Consider the following 14,532-nt stretch of genomic DNA (forward strand, 5'->3'; position numbering starts at 1 on the left):
GTCCCCAAACCCCCACCCTTGCTCCGCTGACCTTCGAAGCATTCAGTTTGTCCCGGAAACTTCTTTGCTTTTGGTCCAGTCCAGTTGAGCTGACCTTCCATGTATTGAGTATTGTCCTTCCCTTCACCTGAAGCAGTTCTTATCTACTAAGTGATCAGTAAATAACCCTCTCCCACCCTCCCTCCCTCCCCCCTCCTAACCACAAAAGTATGTGTTCTTCTCAGTTTATACTATTTCTCAAGATCTTATACTAGTGGTCTTATACAATATTTGTCCTTTTGCTTCTGACTAATTTCACTCAGCATAATGCCTTCCAGGTTCCTCCATGTTATGAAATGTTTCACAGATTCGTCACTGTTCTTTATCGATGCGTAGTATTCCATTGTGTGAATATACCACAATTTATTTAACCATTCATCCGTTGATGGACACCTTGGTTGCTTCCAGCTTTTTGCTATTGTAAACAGAGCTGCAATAAACATGGGTGTGCATATATCTGTTGGTGTGAAGGCTCTTATATCTCTAGGGTATATTCCGAGGAGTGGGATTTCTGGGTTGTATGGTAGTTCTATTTCTAACTGTTTAAGATAACGCCAGATAGATTTCCAAAGTGGTTGTACCATTTTACATTCCCACCAGCAGTGTATAAGAGTTCCAATCTCTCCAGCATTTATTTTGTGTTTTTTGGATTAATGCCAGCCTTTTCTGTTGGAGTGAGATGGAATCTCATCGTAGTTTTAATTAGCATTTCTTTAATGGCTAATGATCGAGAGCATTTTCTCATGTATCTGTTAGCTGCCTGAATATCTTCTTTCGTGAAGTGCGTGTTCATATCCTTTGCCCACTTCTTGATTGGGTTGTTTGTCTTTTTGTGGTTGAGTTTTGACAGAATCATATAGATTTTAGATATCAGGCACTGGTCGGAGATGTCATAGCTGAAAATTCTTTCCCAGTCTGTAGGTGGTCTTTTTACTCTTTTGGTGAAGTCTTTAGATGAGGATAGGTGTTTGATTTTTAGGAGCTCCCAGTTATCTGGTTTCTCTTCGTCATTTTTAGTAATGTTTTGTATTCTGTTTATGCCTTGTATTAGGGCTCCTAACGTTGTCCCTATTTTTTCTTCCATGATCTTTATCGTTTTAGTCTTTATGTTTAGGTCTTTGATCCACTTGGAGTTAGTTTTTGTGCATGGTGTGAGGTATGGGTCCTGTTTCATTTTTTTGCAAATGGATATCCAGTTATGCCAGCACCATTTGTTAAAAAGACTAACTTTTCCCTAATTAACTGGCCTTTGTCGAATATCAGCTGCTCATATGTGGATGGATTTATATCTGGGTTCTCAATTCTGTTCCATTGGTCTATGTGCCTGTTGTTGTACCAGTACCAGGCTGTTTTGACTACTGTGGCTGTATAATAGGTTCTGAAATCAGGTAGAGAGAGGCTTCCCACTTTCTTCTTCTTTTTCAGTAATGCTTTACTTATCCGGGGCTACGTTCCCTTCCATATAAAGTTGGTGATTTGTTTCTCCATCACATTAAAAAATGTCATTGGAATTTGGATCGGAAGTGCATTGTATGTATAGATGGCTTTTGGTAGAATAGACATTGTTACTATTTTAAGTCTTCCTATCCATGAGCAAGGTATGTTTTTCCACTTAAGTAGGTCCTTTTTAGTTTCTTGTCAAAAAAAAAAAATTTTTTTTTTTTTTGTAGTAGTACTTTGCAGTTTTCTTTGTATAGGTCTTTTACATCTTTGGTAAGATTTATTCCTAAGTGTTTTATCTTCTTGGGGGCTACTGTGAATGGTATTGATTTGGTGATTTCCTCTCCGATGTTCTTTTTGTTGATGTAGAGGAATCCAACTGATTTTTGTATGTTTATCTTATAACCTGAGACTCTGCCAAACTCTTCTATTATTTTTAGTAGTTTTCTGGAGGATTCCTTGGGGTTTTCTGTGTATAAGATCATGTCATCTGCAAATAGAGATAATTTTACTTCCTCCTTGCCAATCCGGATGCCCTTTATTTCTTTGTCTAGCCTAATTGCTCTGGCTAGGACCTCTATCTAGCACAGTGTTGAATAAGAGTGGTGATAAAGGGCATCCTTGTCTGGTTCCCGTTCTCAAGGGAAATGCTTTCAGGCTCTCTCCATTTAGAGTGATGTTGGCTGTTGGCTTTGTATAGATGCCCTTTATTATGTTGAGGAATTTTCCTTCAATTCCTATTTTGGTGAGAGTTTTTATCATAAATGGGTGTTGGACTTTGTCAAATGCCTTTTCTGCATCAATTGATAAGATCATGTGGTTTTTGTCTTTTGTTTTCTTTATATGGTGGATTACATTAATGGTTTTTCTAATATTAAACCAGCCCTGCATACCTGGTATGAATTCCACTTGGTCGTGGTGGATTATTTTTTTGATATGTTGTTGAATTCTATTGGCTAGAATTGTGTTGAGGATTTTTGCATCTATGTTCATGAGGGATATAGGTCTGTAATTTTCTTTTTTTGTGATGTCTTTACCTGGTTTTGGTATCAGGGAAATGGTGGCTTCATAGAATGAGTTAGGTAGTATTCCGTCATTTTCTATGCTTTGAAATACCTTTAGTAGTAGTGGTGTTAACTCTTCTCTGAAAGTTTGGTAGAACTCTGCAGTAAAGCCATCCGGGCCAGGGCTTTTTTTTGTTGGGAGTTTTTTGATTACCTTTTCAATCTCTTTTTTTGTTATGGGTCTATTTAGTTGTTCTACTTCTGATTGTGTTAGTTTAGGTAGGTAGTGTTTTTCCAGGAATTCATCCATTTCTTCTAGGTTTGCAAATTTGTTAGAGTATAATTTTTTGTAATAATCTGATATGATTCTTTTCATTTCAGTTGGGTCTGTTGTGATGTGGCCCATCTCGTTTCTTATTCAGGTTATTTGTTTTCTTTCCTGTATTTCTTTAGTCAGTCTGGCCAATGGTTTATTAATTTTGTTAATTTTTTCAAAGAACCAGCTTTTGGCTTTGTTAATTCTTTCAATTGTTTTTCTGTTCTCTAATTCATTTAGTTCAGCTCTAATTTTTATTATTTGTTTTGTTCTGGTGCCTGATGCATTCTATTGTTGCTCACTCTCTATTTATTGAAGTTGTAGGGACAGTTCTCTGATTTTGGCTCTTTCTTCTTTTTGTATGTGTGCATTTATTGATATAAATTGACCTCTGAGCACTGCTTTTGCTGTGTCCCAGAGGTTTTGATAGGAAGTGTTTTCATTCTCGTTGCATTCTATGAATTTCTTTATTCCCTCCTTGTATAACCCAGTCTTTTTTCAGCAGGGTATTGTTCAGTTTCCAAGTATTTGATTTCTTTTCCCTGATTTTCCTGTTATTGATTTCCACATTTATGGCCTTATGGTCAAGGAAGATGCTTTGTAATATTTCAGTGTTTTGATTCTGCTAAGGCTTGTTTATGACCTAATATGTGGTCTATTCTCGAGAATGTTCCATGTGCGCTAGAAAAAAAAGTATACTTTGCAGCAGTTGGGTGGAGAGTTCTGTATAAGTCAAGGAGGTCAAGTTGGTTGATTGTTGTAATTAGGTGTTCCGTGTCTCTGTTGAGCTTCTTACTGGATGTCCTGTCCTTCTCCGAAAGTGGTGTGTTGAAGTCTCCTACTATAATTGTGGAGGTGTCTATCTCACTTTTCAGTTCTGTTAAAGTTTGTTTTATGTATCTTGCAGCCCTGTCATTCGATGCATAAATATTTAATATGGTTATATCTTCCTGGTCAATTGTCCCTTTAATCATTATGTAGTGTCCTTCTTTATCCTTTGTGGTGGATTTAATTTTAAAGTCTATTTTGTCAGAAATTAGTATTGCTACTCCTGCTCTTTTTTGCTTATTGTTTGCTTGATATGTTTTTTTCCATCCTTTGAGTTTTAGTTTGTGTCTCTAAGTCTAAGGTGTGTCTCTTGTAGGCAGGATATAGATGGATCCTGTTTCTTTATCCAGTCTGAGACTCTGTCTCTTTATTGGTGCGTTTAGTCCATTTACATTCAGCGTAGTTATAGATAAGTATGAGTTTAGTGCTGTCATTTTGATGCCTTTTTGTGTGTGTTAACAATTTCATTTTTCCACTTACTCTTTTGTGCTGAGACGTTTTTCTTTGTAAATTGTGTGTTCCTCATTTCCATAGTATCTGTGCATTTATCGATATAAATTGGCCTCTGAGCACTGCTTTTGCTATGTCCCAGTGGTTTTGATAGGAAGTATTTTCATTCTCGTTGCATTCTATAAGGCTGACATTTTTGACCAGGTAAGCTAAGCCATTGTTTGGTTTTAGGAAGACTTCAAGAGATAATTTTGGTTTAAGCTTTAAAGGTTATCTCGGGGCAATATTTTCAGGAGTTCATCCAACTTTCACAGCTCCATGAAGTCTGGAGTGCATGAGATTTTGTTCTACATTTTCCCCCTTTTGATCAGGATACTGCTATAGAATCTATGATGAAAATATTTAGTCATGGTAGCCGGGTACCATCTAGTTCCTCTGGTCTCAAGACAATGAGGCAGTTGTTCATGGAGGCAGTTACCAACACATTCCATATCCTCCTCCTGTTCCCGAAGCTCCTTCTTCCTCTGTTGCTCCACAGGAAGAGAGATCGATTTTTGTGCCTTGGATGGCCGCTTGCAAGCTTTTAAGACCTCAGGCACTACACAAGAAACTAGGAAGTAGAACAGAAGCACTAAACATATTATTAGGCCGATTAAGTGGGATGTACGATGAAACTATGAACCTAAATCTCCAAACCCTGACTTTTTGGTTAGCAATCGAGTGCCTTAAGCACTGAGTCACCAGGGCTCCTTTTGGGAAGGCCAGACAGACCTACTTACACAAATCATTGTTGGCTGCTGTCAGCTTGCTTCCCTCCCTCCCACACTTTTCCACCCCTACCTCCCACCTACTTGAATATAGGATTGGAGGTGTCATTTTTATTTTGAAACTCTAGGCTTTGCAGTAAAAATAGTGTATAAAGGTATGCATCAGGAGACTTTTTGGTGATCTTGAAAGAAGAGGCGCATTTCATTTACATAGCAACCAGCTCTTCATCAAATAAATTGTTAGACCATCCACCATACCCCCCCCAAAAAACAAACTCCATTGCCATTGGGTTGATTCTGACTCACGGTGACCCCATGTGTTTCAGAGTAGAACTGCACTCCCTCGGGTTTTCAAGGCTTGATCTTTCAAAAACAGATTGCCAGGCCTTTCTTCTGAGGCATCTCTGAACGGGTTCAAACTGCCAACCTTTCAGTTAATAGTCAAGTCCTTAACTCTTCGTGCCACCCAGGACTTGTGGATTTTCCACAGCGTATCTAATTTTACATTTTGTAGTGGCATCAGTTGTGCTTAAGCCCTTGAGCCAATTCATAGGGGAGAAATGCAGCATTTCTGCCCTGTGGATGTGGTAAATGTTGGCATTTGGTCTTTTAGTTGACTCTCAGACCACCCTTCCATGGAACTTCCCGACTTTTGTGTTGAGAAGAGAGAGCATGTTTTGTTTCCTCATATTGTGCGTGGGTTTCGGCACAATGAGTGTCACAGCCCCACTAATTAAGAACAGTTGGCTGTGCTTTCCTGCCACAGCTCTGATTTCTCAATGCCCAGGTGAGAAATAGTATCCTGTCTAGAGCAGAGAACCCCTGGTAGTGTAGTGGTTAAGTGCCACGGCTGCTAACCAAAGGGTCGGTAGTTCAAAACCGCCAGGCGCTCCTTGGAAACTCTATGGGGCAATTCTACTCTGACCTACAGGGTCACTATGAGTCAGAAAGGTGTGCATCAAGGTTGAATCCTTTCACCATACCTATTCAGCATATGGATAGTTTCCTATCACTGACAGCATTCTGCTTCAGGATAGATCTTGTTATGTTCTTTTTGATGATGAATACAACAGCATTCCTCTTCAAGTTGTCATTTCTGTCATAGTACACCATTTAATTGTCCGATTCAAAATGGCCAATACTAACCCATTTCAGCTCACTAATACCTAGGATACTGCTATTTATGTGTTCCATTACATCTTTGATGAATTCCAATTTTCCTAGATTCATACTTTGTACATCCCATGTTCCAATCATTAATTGATGCTTGCAACTGCTTCTTCTCATTTTGAGTCGTGCCACATCAGCAAATGAAGGTCCCAACAACTTGACCTCATACATGTCATTAAGGTCGGCTCTACTTTGAGGAGGCAGCTCTTCTCCCATCGTCTTCTGCGTGCCTTCCAACCTGAGGGGCTCATCTTCCGGCACTATATCATACGCTGTTACGCTGCTATTCATAAGGTTTCCACTAGCTAATTCTTTTCAGAAGCAGACTGCCAGCTCCTTCTTCCTAGTCTGTCTTAGTCTGAAAGCTGACACCTGTCTGCCATGGGTGACCCTGTTGGTACCTAAATACTGCTGGCATAGCTGCCAGCATCAGAGCAAACACTCAAGTTCCCACGGTACGACAAAGTGCCAGATACGTGGGTGGGTATTTACCCTAGGGAAATGAAAACTTAGGTTTGTAGCAGCTTTATTTGTGATAGCTCCAAACTGGATACTCTTCAGTCAGTGAATGGACAGGCAAACAGGTCAATCTATACCATTGAATACCACTCTGCAATATAAAAGAAGGACCTGTCCGTATACACACAGCGTCCATATATACACAGCGTCCATATACACACAAAGGGAATGAAGCTCAAAGGCATGCTGATTGAGAGAAACCCGTGCGAAAAAGTTGCATGCTGTTTGATTCCATTTATATAACATTCTAGACAGGACAAAAGTATAGTGATAGTGGTTGCCAGGGGTTATGGGTGGGGAGAGTGTGCAACAGTAAAGGCGGCTAGCATGGGAGTGTTTTATGGGGCCGTAGAACTGTTCTGTATCCATCTTGCGGCAGTGGTTACATGAATCTGTATATGTGTTAAAAGTCATAGAACTGTACACAAAAGAAAAAAATCAATTTCCCTGTATGATGGTGAATAAAGGAAAAATGAATAACTGAGAAAGTAGTCCAAGGGGCTGGGGGCCATGCAAGAGCCTGGCCAGCTGATGCCTCCACTGTTACCTGCGGGCTGTATGAGGTGGAGTAAGATCTTTCTGGTCCCACAGCAACTTACAGAGCTTGCACTGGCGTGGAGACATGGACGGGGGAGTGTAGGCACCCGGCGTCTATCTACAAATTTAGCCAGGGGGTCTGTAGAAAGCTAGGCAGCTGACGTTTCCGGGGAGTGAGTTCCCAAATACATTGCCAAGTAGCTGGAGCAGGATGCAGAGTGCTGCCTGTGAAGGGAGAGGGCGAGAGAGTGTCTCTGTCCGCAGGGTGACAGCTCTGCCCTGGGCCCTCAGGGAGCCAGGATGCTAACAGAACTGGATGACTGACAAGCAGTAGGGGCAGAGGAAGGCTTGTCTACCTCCACAGTGACCCATGGAAAACATTCCCGAGCGCAGGTTCTGTGCTAAAAACACTATGCTGTCCCCCCAGCTGTCCCGGGAGGTAGGACTGTCCTTATTCCGTCTTGCACTGTGTAGTCTTGCACTGTCTTAACTAGAGAGACCCAGCAGGGCTTTGCCAACGCCTCCATCTGCTGTGGTGGAAGCTGCAGAGATGCCTCTCCTCCTCCCCTCAGGTTGTGTGTGTCCCCTGTGGATTCTCATGTCCTTTTTGTGCCTGGTTGTCCTCTACTACATCGTGTGGTCCGCCTTGTTCCTGCGCTCCATGGATGTGATAGTGCAGCAGCGGAGGACACACATAACAATGGCCCTGAGCTGGATGACCATCGTCGTGTCACTTCTTTCCTCTAGTGCTCACTTCCCTCCCTGAAACCTGCTGGGGGTGTCTAGTGAGGCTCTGGCTGCAGGCTTCCTCTGACTACTTGCAGATGTTGCATCAGCATGACCTTGACTGTTTCTTTCTTTAGATGCCGCTGGTTCACAAACTGGACGGCCACAACGCATTCTCCTGTATACCAGTATTTGTCCTGCTGTGGCTTTCACTGATCACTCTCATAGCAACCACCTTTGGACAGAAGCGAGGAAACCACCCTATGTTCACAGCCTTTGGGAGCCCTTGTGCATGTGTGTTTGCGTGCGCACCCACACTCTAGGAAAGGAGGAACCTGAGGGCTCCAAATGAAGGTGCTTGCCTGGGAAAGCAGGGCCTGAGGCGGGTCTCAGATCTTCAGCGGAAAGCCACGCCATCAGCTTACTCTCCACTGGCTGGCACCACTCTTCTCTAGCAGTGTCGGGCAGCGAGTTGAGGGATACCAGAACCAGCCCATCAGCCCCTCCTAAACCTAGTCTTGTCAGTGGTACTTAATTGGCATTTTCTTCCTCTCCAACAACACGGTGTGGTCCCCTGTTTGCTAGGCTCAGAGGCTCCCTTGCGCACACCCCGAGAGGCTGCTCTTCTGCAAGCCAGTGCAGTGGAGGTGGTGAGGGGCCTAGTGTGCAGCCCTGGCTGTCCTTGTTGGCTGTGCGCCAGGAAAGCCAGCATGGAGCTGACGTTCCTGTGCTGGGTGCAGGAAAGACTGGCCTCCTAGAAGTTGCTGGAGTGGTCCCTGGAGCCCAGGCCTCCTGCTGGCCAGGACCAGCACATGCCTGATGGCCTCCCTCATCCTGGGAGTGACAGAATTCTTCTAACCGGATGACATTCTATGTCATCCACGTGAGGGTTGGACCAGGGACGATTAAGAGAATGACAGCATCATCTAGGTTCCCACAGGTATCTGGGCCTCGCTAGAGCCCTGGTTAACAGCTTGGCTGCTGAACCAACGGGTTGAGGGTTCGAATCCATCAGTTGCTCCTCGGAAACCCCATGGGGCAGTTCCACTCTGTCCCGTAGGGTCGCTATGAGTCAGAATAGACTCAACAGCAACGGCTTCGGTTTGGTTTTTTGGTTTAGAGCCGAGGTTCTCAGCTGTGTGTACCCTCAGGGTCACCTGGAGGGCCTGGTCAAGTTCCAGGTTTTCAGTCTGGGTTCAGTCTTTGTTTCTGGGGCATCAGAATAAAGCATTACCGCACAGCAGTGCAACTTCACGGTCGGGAAAGAAAATTTATGTGAAACTCACTTGAACCAAGTTTTTGAAAAAGTGTTTTCTTATTTTTCAGGGTGGTTCGGTATTCGGAAGATTTCTGTCAGTTTCTGCTTGAAATTTTCCCATTTTTAAGAGAATACGGAAACATCTCATATGACCTTCATCACAAAGATAACCTCCTAAAATTGCTCCTATGTTTCGAAAGAAGGCCAGGGTAGTTGTTACACAGAGCCCTGGAAAGTATGTGCTCCCTTCTCCCAAGCTAAATATCGAAATGCCAGATTAAAGGCCCTTCTTTCCGGGGAGGACGTCGGTGGATCGGAAACACACTCCTCATCTCCCCTCTGCCTCTGTGTGCACCCTCCACCCAGGGCTGGAACTGGAGCTGGGACCCTGGGGACTGTCATTTCCTGCCTTGTTTGCATTCAAAGCCTATCTGTGACTCCCCACCACGTGCCACAGAGGAGGAGGGGCCTGGACAAAGTGGTGTGGAGGGTGTCAGGGTAAGCATGCTTGATGGAGAGTGTGCCCTGGAGAGCAGGAGAAACTGACTTCCACATGGGCCTGAGGAGCTAGCTCATTGCCCTTGGGGGTGGACGCTGAGGCCCAGGAAGGGGGTCTTCGTGTCTCTTGGGTAAAATGCTAAATAGGATCACAGCGTTTTGAAAGCACATCTGCCAGGACGTGTGGCCCAGACTTCTCCTGCCGCGCATAGACAGTAGGAGCTCTCCACGTGTCCCTGTTGCCCACTGGTTGTATGCCTTGCAGGCCTCGCTCCCAGCACCCTACCCGCGAAGGCCTTGCTCTTGGGGCAGGACCACGGCAGGTTTTCCTTAAAGCCTCCTTGGCAAGCCCTTTCTCATGCAGTGACTCCATGGCTGTATAGTATTTATACATATATTTTAGCATTGTGACATATTATGTGCAGTCCTACTCTGAACAGTCTACTCTGTTAAAGTATTTTTTTACAAGCTTGTACTGGAGATGGACACGGCCATTCACCCACTTGAGGTTCTCCTCGGATGGAGCAGCTGCTACTACCAGGACAGCCACCACAAGCGAGAAACGGTCTGCGCTGTTGCAACCTCCAGGGACCGCTGGCTTGCCAAAAATCACAAAGCACTGTTTGAAACTGGAACCCTACAGAAGGTGGTCAGAGACGAAACGTGAAGAACGGTATCATGGGTAGCTCCAAGTCTGCAGATTTTGGTCTGCGGTGACAAGAACGCTTTAGCCTGAATCCCATGCTTTTCATTCTGAGAGTGGTTTCTGTAAGCACTGCTGGTATAGTCGTGGAGCAGAGGAGGGGAGAAACCAGTTCTTACAGGTAGGAGACCCTTCAGCCTGAAAAGAAAGGTAGCGTTTTTTAAAGGAAGGAGAGAGGAGGGTTGATGTTCTCACCCAGGAGAGGCCAGGAGGAGTTTCAAAGGAGGCCACGGCTAGGTGGACTGTTTGGGCTACAACTGAACCCTATAAACAGCTCCTCCCCTGACACTGAACTCCGGCAAAGCTGTCCTTGTTTGGGGGGACAGGGTGAATGGGTGGTGTCGCTGTGCCTGCGTGGTGTGTAAGAAGTTCAGCTCAGTATTCCAGGTCCCTCAGCTGTTCATTGAAGCAGTTGCTCATTTTTGACATGCACCGTGTGGAGCTTGTTGTACAGGTGGTCCAGGAAACTCAGTGTGGGCTCAGCCAGTCTCAGAGAAGCATCTGCAGTTGCAGGGGTATGTTGGGAACAACCCGTTAGCACTAGTTGGCTTCCAGGTACAGCCTAAGGGGACAGGAGGAAAATAGGGACGGCATCAAGTCTGCGCAGTTGCCTAGGTGAGACCATGTCACCTTTGCTGCAGCTCATGAGACTCAGCAGAGTGTTGGGGGGGTGTTCCAAGATGGCCCCCCACAGGGATCGGATTTCAGGGATTCTTCTGCATGGCCAGGGCTCATCAGCAGCCAAGGATTCCTCATATTTAAGCAAAGTCTCTCCCTGATTGCTGTGTGGCCCACCATGGTGCCTCTGCCTTTTCATGGGATGGGAGCTCAGATGGAACGTCAGCTGGTGGTTTGTAGCGACTGACAAAGAGATCCCAAATGGGATTATAACTACAGGTATACTCGTTGCTATCCAGTGGATCCCCACTGATAGCGACCCCACAGGACCAAGTGGAACTGCCTCATAAAGTTTCTACGGAGCAGCTGGTGGATTTGAACTGCCATACCTTTTGCTTAGGAGCTGAGCTCTTAACCACTGCACCACCAGGGCTCTAACCACAAGTATAGGGGTTAGGGATTACCACACATATTTTAGGGGGACACAATTCAATCCATAACAGACTCTTCCTCCCAGTGGACAGACATCCTGTGACAGTTAGAACGACGAGGAATGTCAGGGAACAATGGTCTGGCAGAAGCCATAGGACACAGTGTGTCCAAGTCAAAGCCAAAACTTGTGCTTTACTGAAGGCCATCAACTGTGGTTTCCCAAGTTGTCTTCCTCCCCACCAATGACCTTCCGTGCCACCGATGGCCAAATCCCTCCACGTAGGTCTTCTGTAGAGTTCACGGACTGCCTAGGCCACATGAAACTTTCCCTTCTGTCCTTAAGAAAAGCTTGCTTAAGAAAAAGCCCTGTGGTCCGTAACTGACGGAAGCTGGCTGTTTAACTGAAGATTCTAGGCACCTCCTTCGAGAATGCCTCCAGTCTTCCCCACTTAAATTCTTAGCCTCAGAGCACATATCCCCAAGGCAGTGGTGACTTGACCCGATGGTGGTACGGTCTTGGGTACAAATGCAAAGTGCTCCTGATGCTAGCCTAGTTCCATGGCTACTCAGGGTACCAGAAAGAGATACAAAGTCCACCTGGCCCCGTCTGTTGATGACAAGCCAGAAGGAGAGGTCCCGTCGAATCCTGTCCTGATCCAAAGTTGGCTTCCAGAGAGATTTTGGATGAGCATGGTGGCCGAGACACGAGCCAAGAAGCCTCTCGCGGGCCATCCTGGGTTGTGGAGTGGAGGCATGGTGAAGGCTGAGAGGCCTTGGCAGTGAAATGTACCTTGAGAGATTCTCTCTCCAAGCCCTCTTGGTACCCTCTTTTAGAAACTAAGTAGGAGCGAGTAATACTCACTGCAGAGCGGGGATAGGAACCAGGGGCCCTTCACTCCGGGGCCTTGCAGCCGCACTCCCTCCCTAGAAAGTGAATATTGAGAACAAATTGTCCACAAAGGCCAGGGAGCATGTATCACCAAACACACTGCAGAACCATGTCACCTGGGGCCTATGAGGATTTGCCCTTGGGTTTTGTACCCGCACTCTCATTCGGTGTTTCCCCTAGGCTCATATACACATTGGTGGGGATTTTCACATTGGCTTCCCTTAGTCCCGTCTAGCTAAGAATGTGGAAACCCCGTTGGCGTAGTGGTTAAGTGATAGGGCTGCTAATCAAAAGGATGGCAGTTCAAATCCACCAGTCGCTCCTTGAAAACTCTATGGGGCAGTTCTACTCTGTCCTGTAGGGTAGCTATGAGTCAGAATGGACTTGAAGGCAACAGGAGTGGTTTGGTTGGTTTTAGGTAAGCATGTAGGAATGCCCGTGGGTCTGAGTTTGTGTACAGTAGACGTTGTGAAAAGCATCTGACACACAGCAAACAAGATCATTGCACGTGCACCCTGCAATCATGGGAATGGCGGAGAAGGACTCGGAGAGGGGTGGACGAGCTCCCGGGGTAGGGAGGACGGGGCTGGCAAGTTGGCGCAGAGTACACTGAACCTCAAATCAGGTCACTGAAAGAGGAAGTCCCAAAGGAGACCCAGAGTGGACGTGGCGCATCACACACTCAAACTCAAATCAGGTCACTGAAAGAGGAAGTCCCAAAGGAGACCCAGAGTGGACGTGGGAGGGGAGAAATGTGGGCGGAAAGCCCAGTCACAACTCCTCCTGAAGGAAGGGGCTGCAGCTTTAGAGACAGAGCCAAGGCGGCCACTGAGAGGAAGTGTTTGGGGCAGGGGATGTGGAAGGGGCAGTCAGACACAGGTACTCCTTAAATGGGTGGGCCTTGGGCCACAGGAACAGTATCCTTGGGGAAGAAATGGTAATGATCAGACAACCTGCTGCCATCTGCAGTGGGACGAGTCTTGGAGCTGAGGCGACTCAACGGGAGACTCCAAGTACAACACACACTGTGGGTATCCAGTCATGGAGCCTACGGTGCTTTGGGAGCAACCCGCTGCGCTCAGGCTGGTGCTGCATGGGGACATTTTGACAGAGTGGCAGTAAAACAGGACTTTTTCCTGAGTGGTGCCAGCCAACTGGCAAGGGCAGCTGGAAGGGGGAACCCACAACAGGAAAGAGGGGTACAGGGCACGTGGTGGAGAATAGGCCAACTAGCCGCTAGCAACTGCCATCTTCTGGGAGCTACAGAGACACCAGGGAACCCTGCAACCCAGGTATACTTGGAGGTGCCAAGCTAGGACTAACCAAGGGCTGGCCTTCTCAGCCTCCCCTGTTTTGAAGGTGGGGTGGAGATGGGTTCGTGCTTTCTTTACTCATCTAGGGTCTGGCCCCACGAAAACAATGTGCCTGTCAGTAGGTGGGGGGCTTTTCTGGGAACTTGAACTCAGTCTTTCTACACTTTCAGAAAAGAAGAAATTGGTCCCTGCCACCCGGCCCCTCCCCCACTTGGCCAGGGCTGCCTGTCCCTGAGTGCCCATGAGCCTGCTTTGTGACATCACAGGACAATGACCTCAGCAGCCAGTTACCTCACCACGGAGACTCTAGAACAGTGTGGGCACTATTTACTGGGCATCCCCGGTCTGACCAAAGGCATTGGTGACTGGATCCGACAGTGGTACGGTCTTGGGTACGAAGTGCTCCTGATGCTAGCTTAGTTCCATGGCGGCTCAGGGTTGTAGAAAGAGATACAAAGTCAACCTGGCCCCATCTGTTGGTGACAAGCCAGAAGGAGGGGTCCCGTCGAATCCTGTCCCTGAGCCAAAGCTGGCTTCCGGGGAGATTTTGGACGAGCATGGTGGCCGAGACACGAGCGAAGACGCAGGCTCCCCGGACAAGCTGGAACCAGAGGGCCCAACACCAGGCGCAGCTGTCCGGGTAGAAGAGAGTGACGCTCTCCAGCTCGCCTTCCCAAGGAAGCTGTGGATGATCGTGGAGAACGACGCGTTCAAGTCCGTGCGCTGGAGCGACAGCGGGAACACGGTGATCATCGAGAAGGACCTCTTCCAGAGGGAAGTCCTTCGCCGCAGAGGTGCAGAGAGAATTTTTGAAACGGACAGCTTGAAGGCTTTCAATCGACAGCTTAACCTCCACGGCTTCATCAAAATCCGCCCCAGCAAGGCTCTGGGGAAGACGAAAGTGATGGTAAAGTAGAAGCACCTGTGTCCCATATTGGTCCTCGACCATCTTTGTAGTATGCCGGGGTGGGGGACAGACCGAAAGGGTTTATGTTCCAGGATGAGGTTTTTCACACGAGACATTA

General features: G+C 46.5%; 3 protein-coding genes across 26 annotated transcripts in view; 1 reads left to right on the forward strand and 2 right to left on the reverse strand.

Annotated features, from left to right (window-relative positions):
• The window catches only part of LOC126069575 (protein EOLA1-like), a 117,963-nt gene that overhangs the window by 95,887 nt on the left and 7,544 nt on the right, over positions 1-14,532 (reverse strand). The window lies entirely within an intron of this gene.
• Positions 1-14,532, forward strand: part of LOC126069572 (heat shock transcription factor, X-linked member 3-like) — a 187,885-nt gene that overhangs the window by 89,539 nt on the left and 83,814 nt on the right. The window contains exons 6-7 of one of the 13 annotated variants that reach the window (XM_049873065.1): positions 9,123-10,376; positions 13,678-14,414. The exons of 11 other annotated variants lie outside the window; for them this stretch is intronic. In XM_049873065.1, the coding sequence (XP_049729022.1) occupies positions 13,932-14,414 (483 nt within the window). In that variant the 5' untranslated portion in view covers positions 9,123-10,376; positions 13,678-13,931. The remainder of the gene's footprint in view (positions 1-9,122; positions 10,377-13,677; positions 14,415-14,532) is intronic. One more of the 13 variants, XM_049873066.1, reaches the window with a different exon arrangement.
• LOC126069576 (protein EOLA1-like) overlaps positions 1-14,532 on the reverse strand; it is a 65,847-nt gene that overhangs the window by 44,097 nt on the left and 7,218 nt on the right. The window lies entirely within an intron of this gene.

The sequence above is a fragment of the Elephas maximus genome, chromosome X, assembly GCF_024166365.1.
Source record: "Elephas maximus indicus isolate mEleMax1 chromosome X, mEleMax1 primary haplotype, whole genome shotgun sequence".
NCBI classification, from domain to species: domain Eukaryota; kingdom Metazoa; phylum Chordata; class Mammalia; order Proboscidea; family Elephantidae; genus Elephas; species Elephas maximus.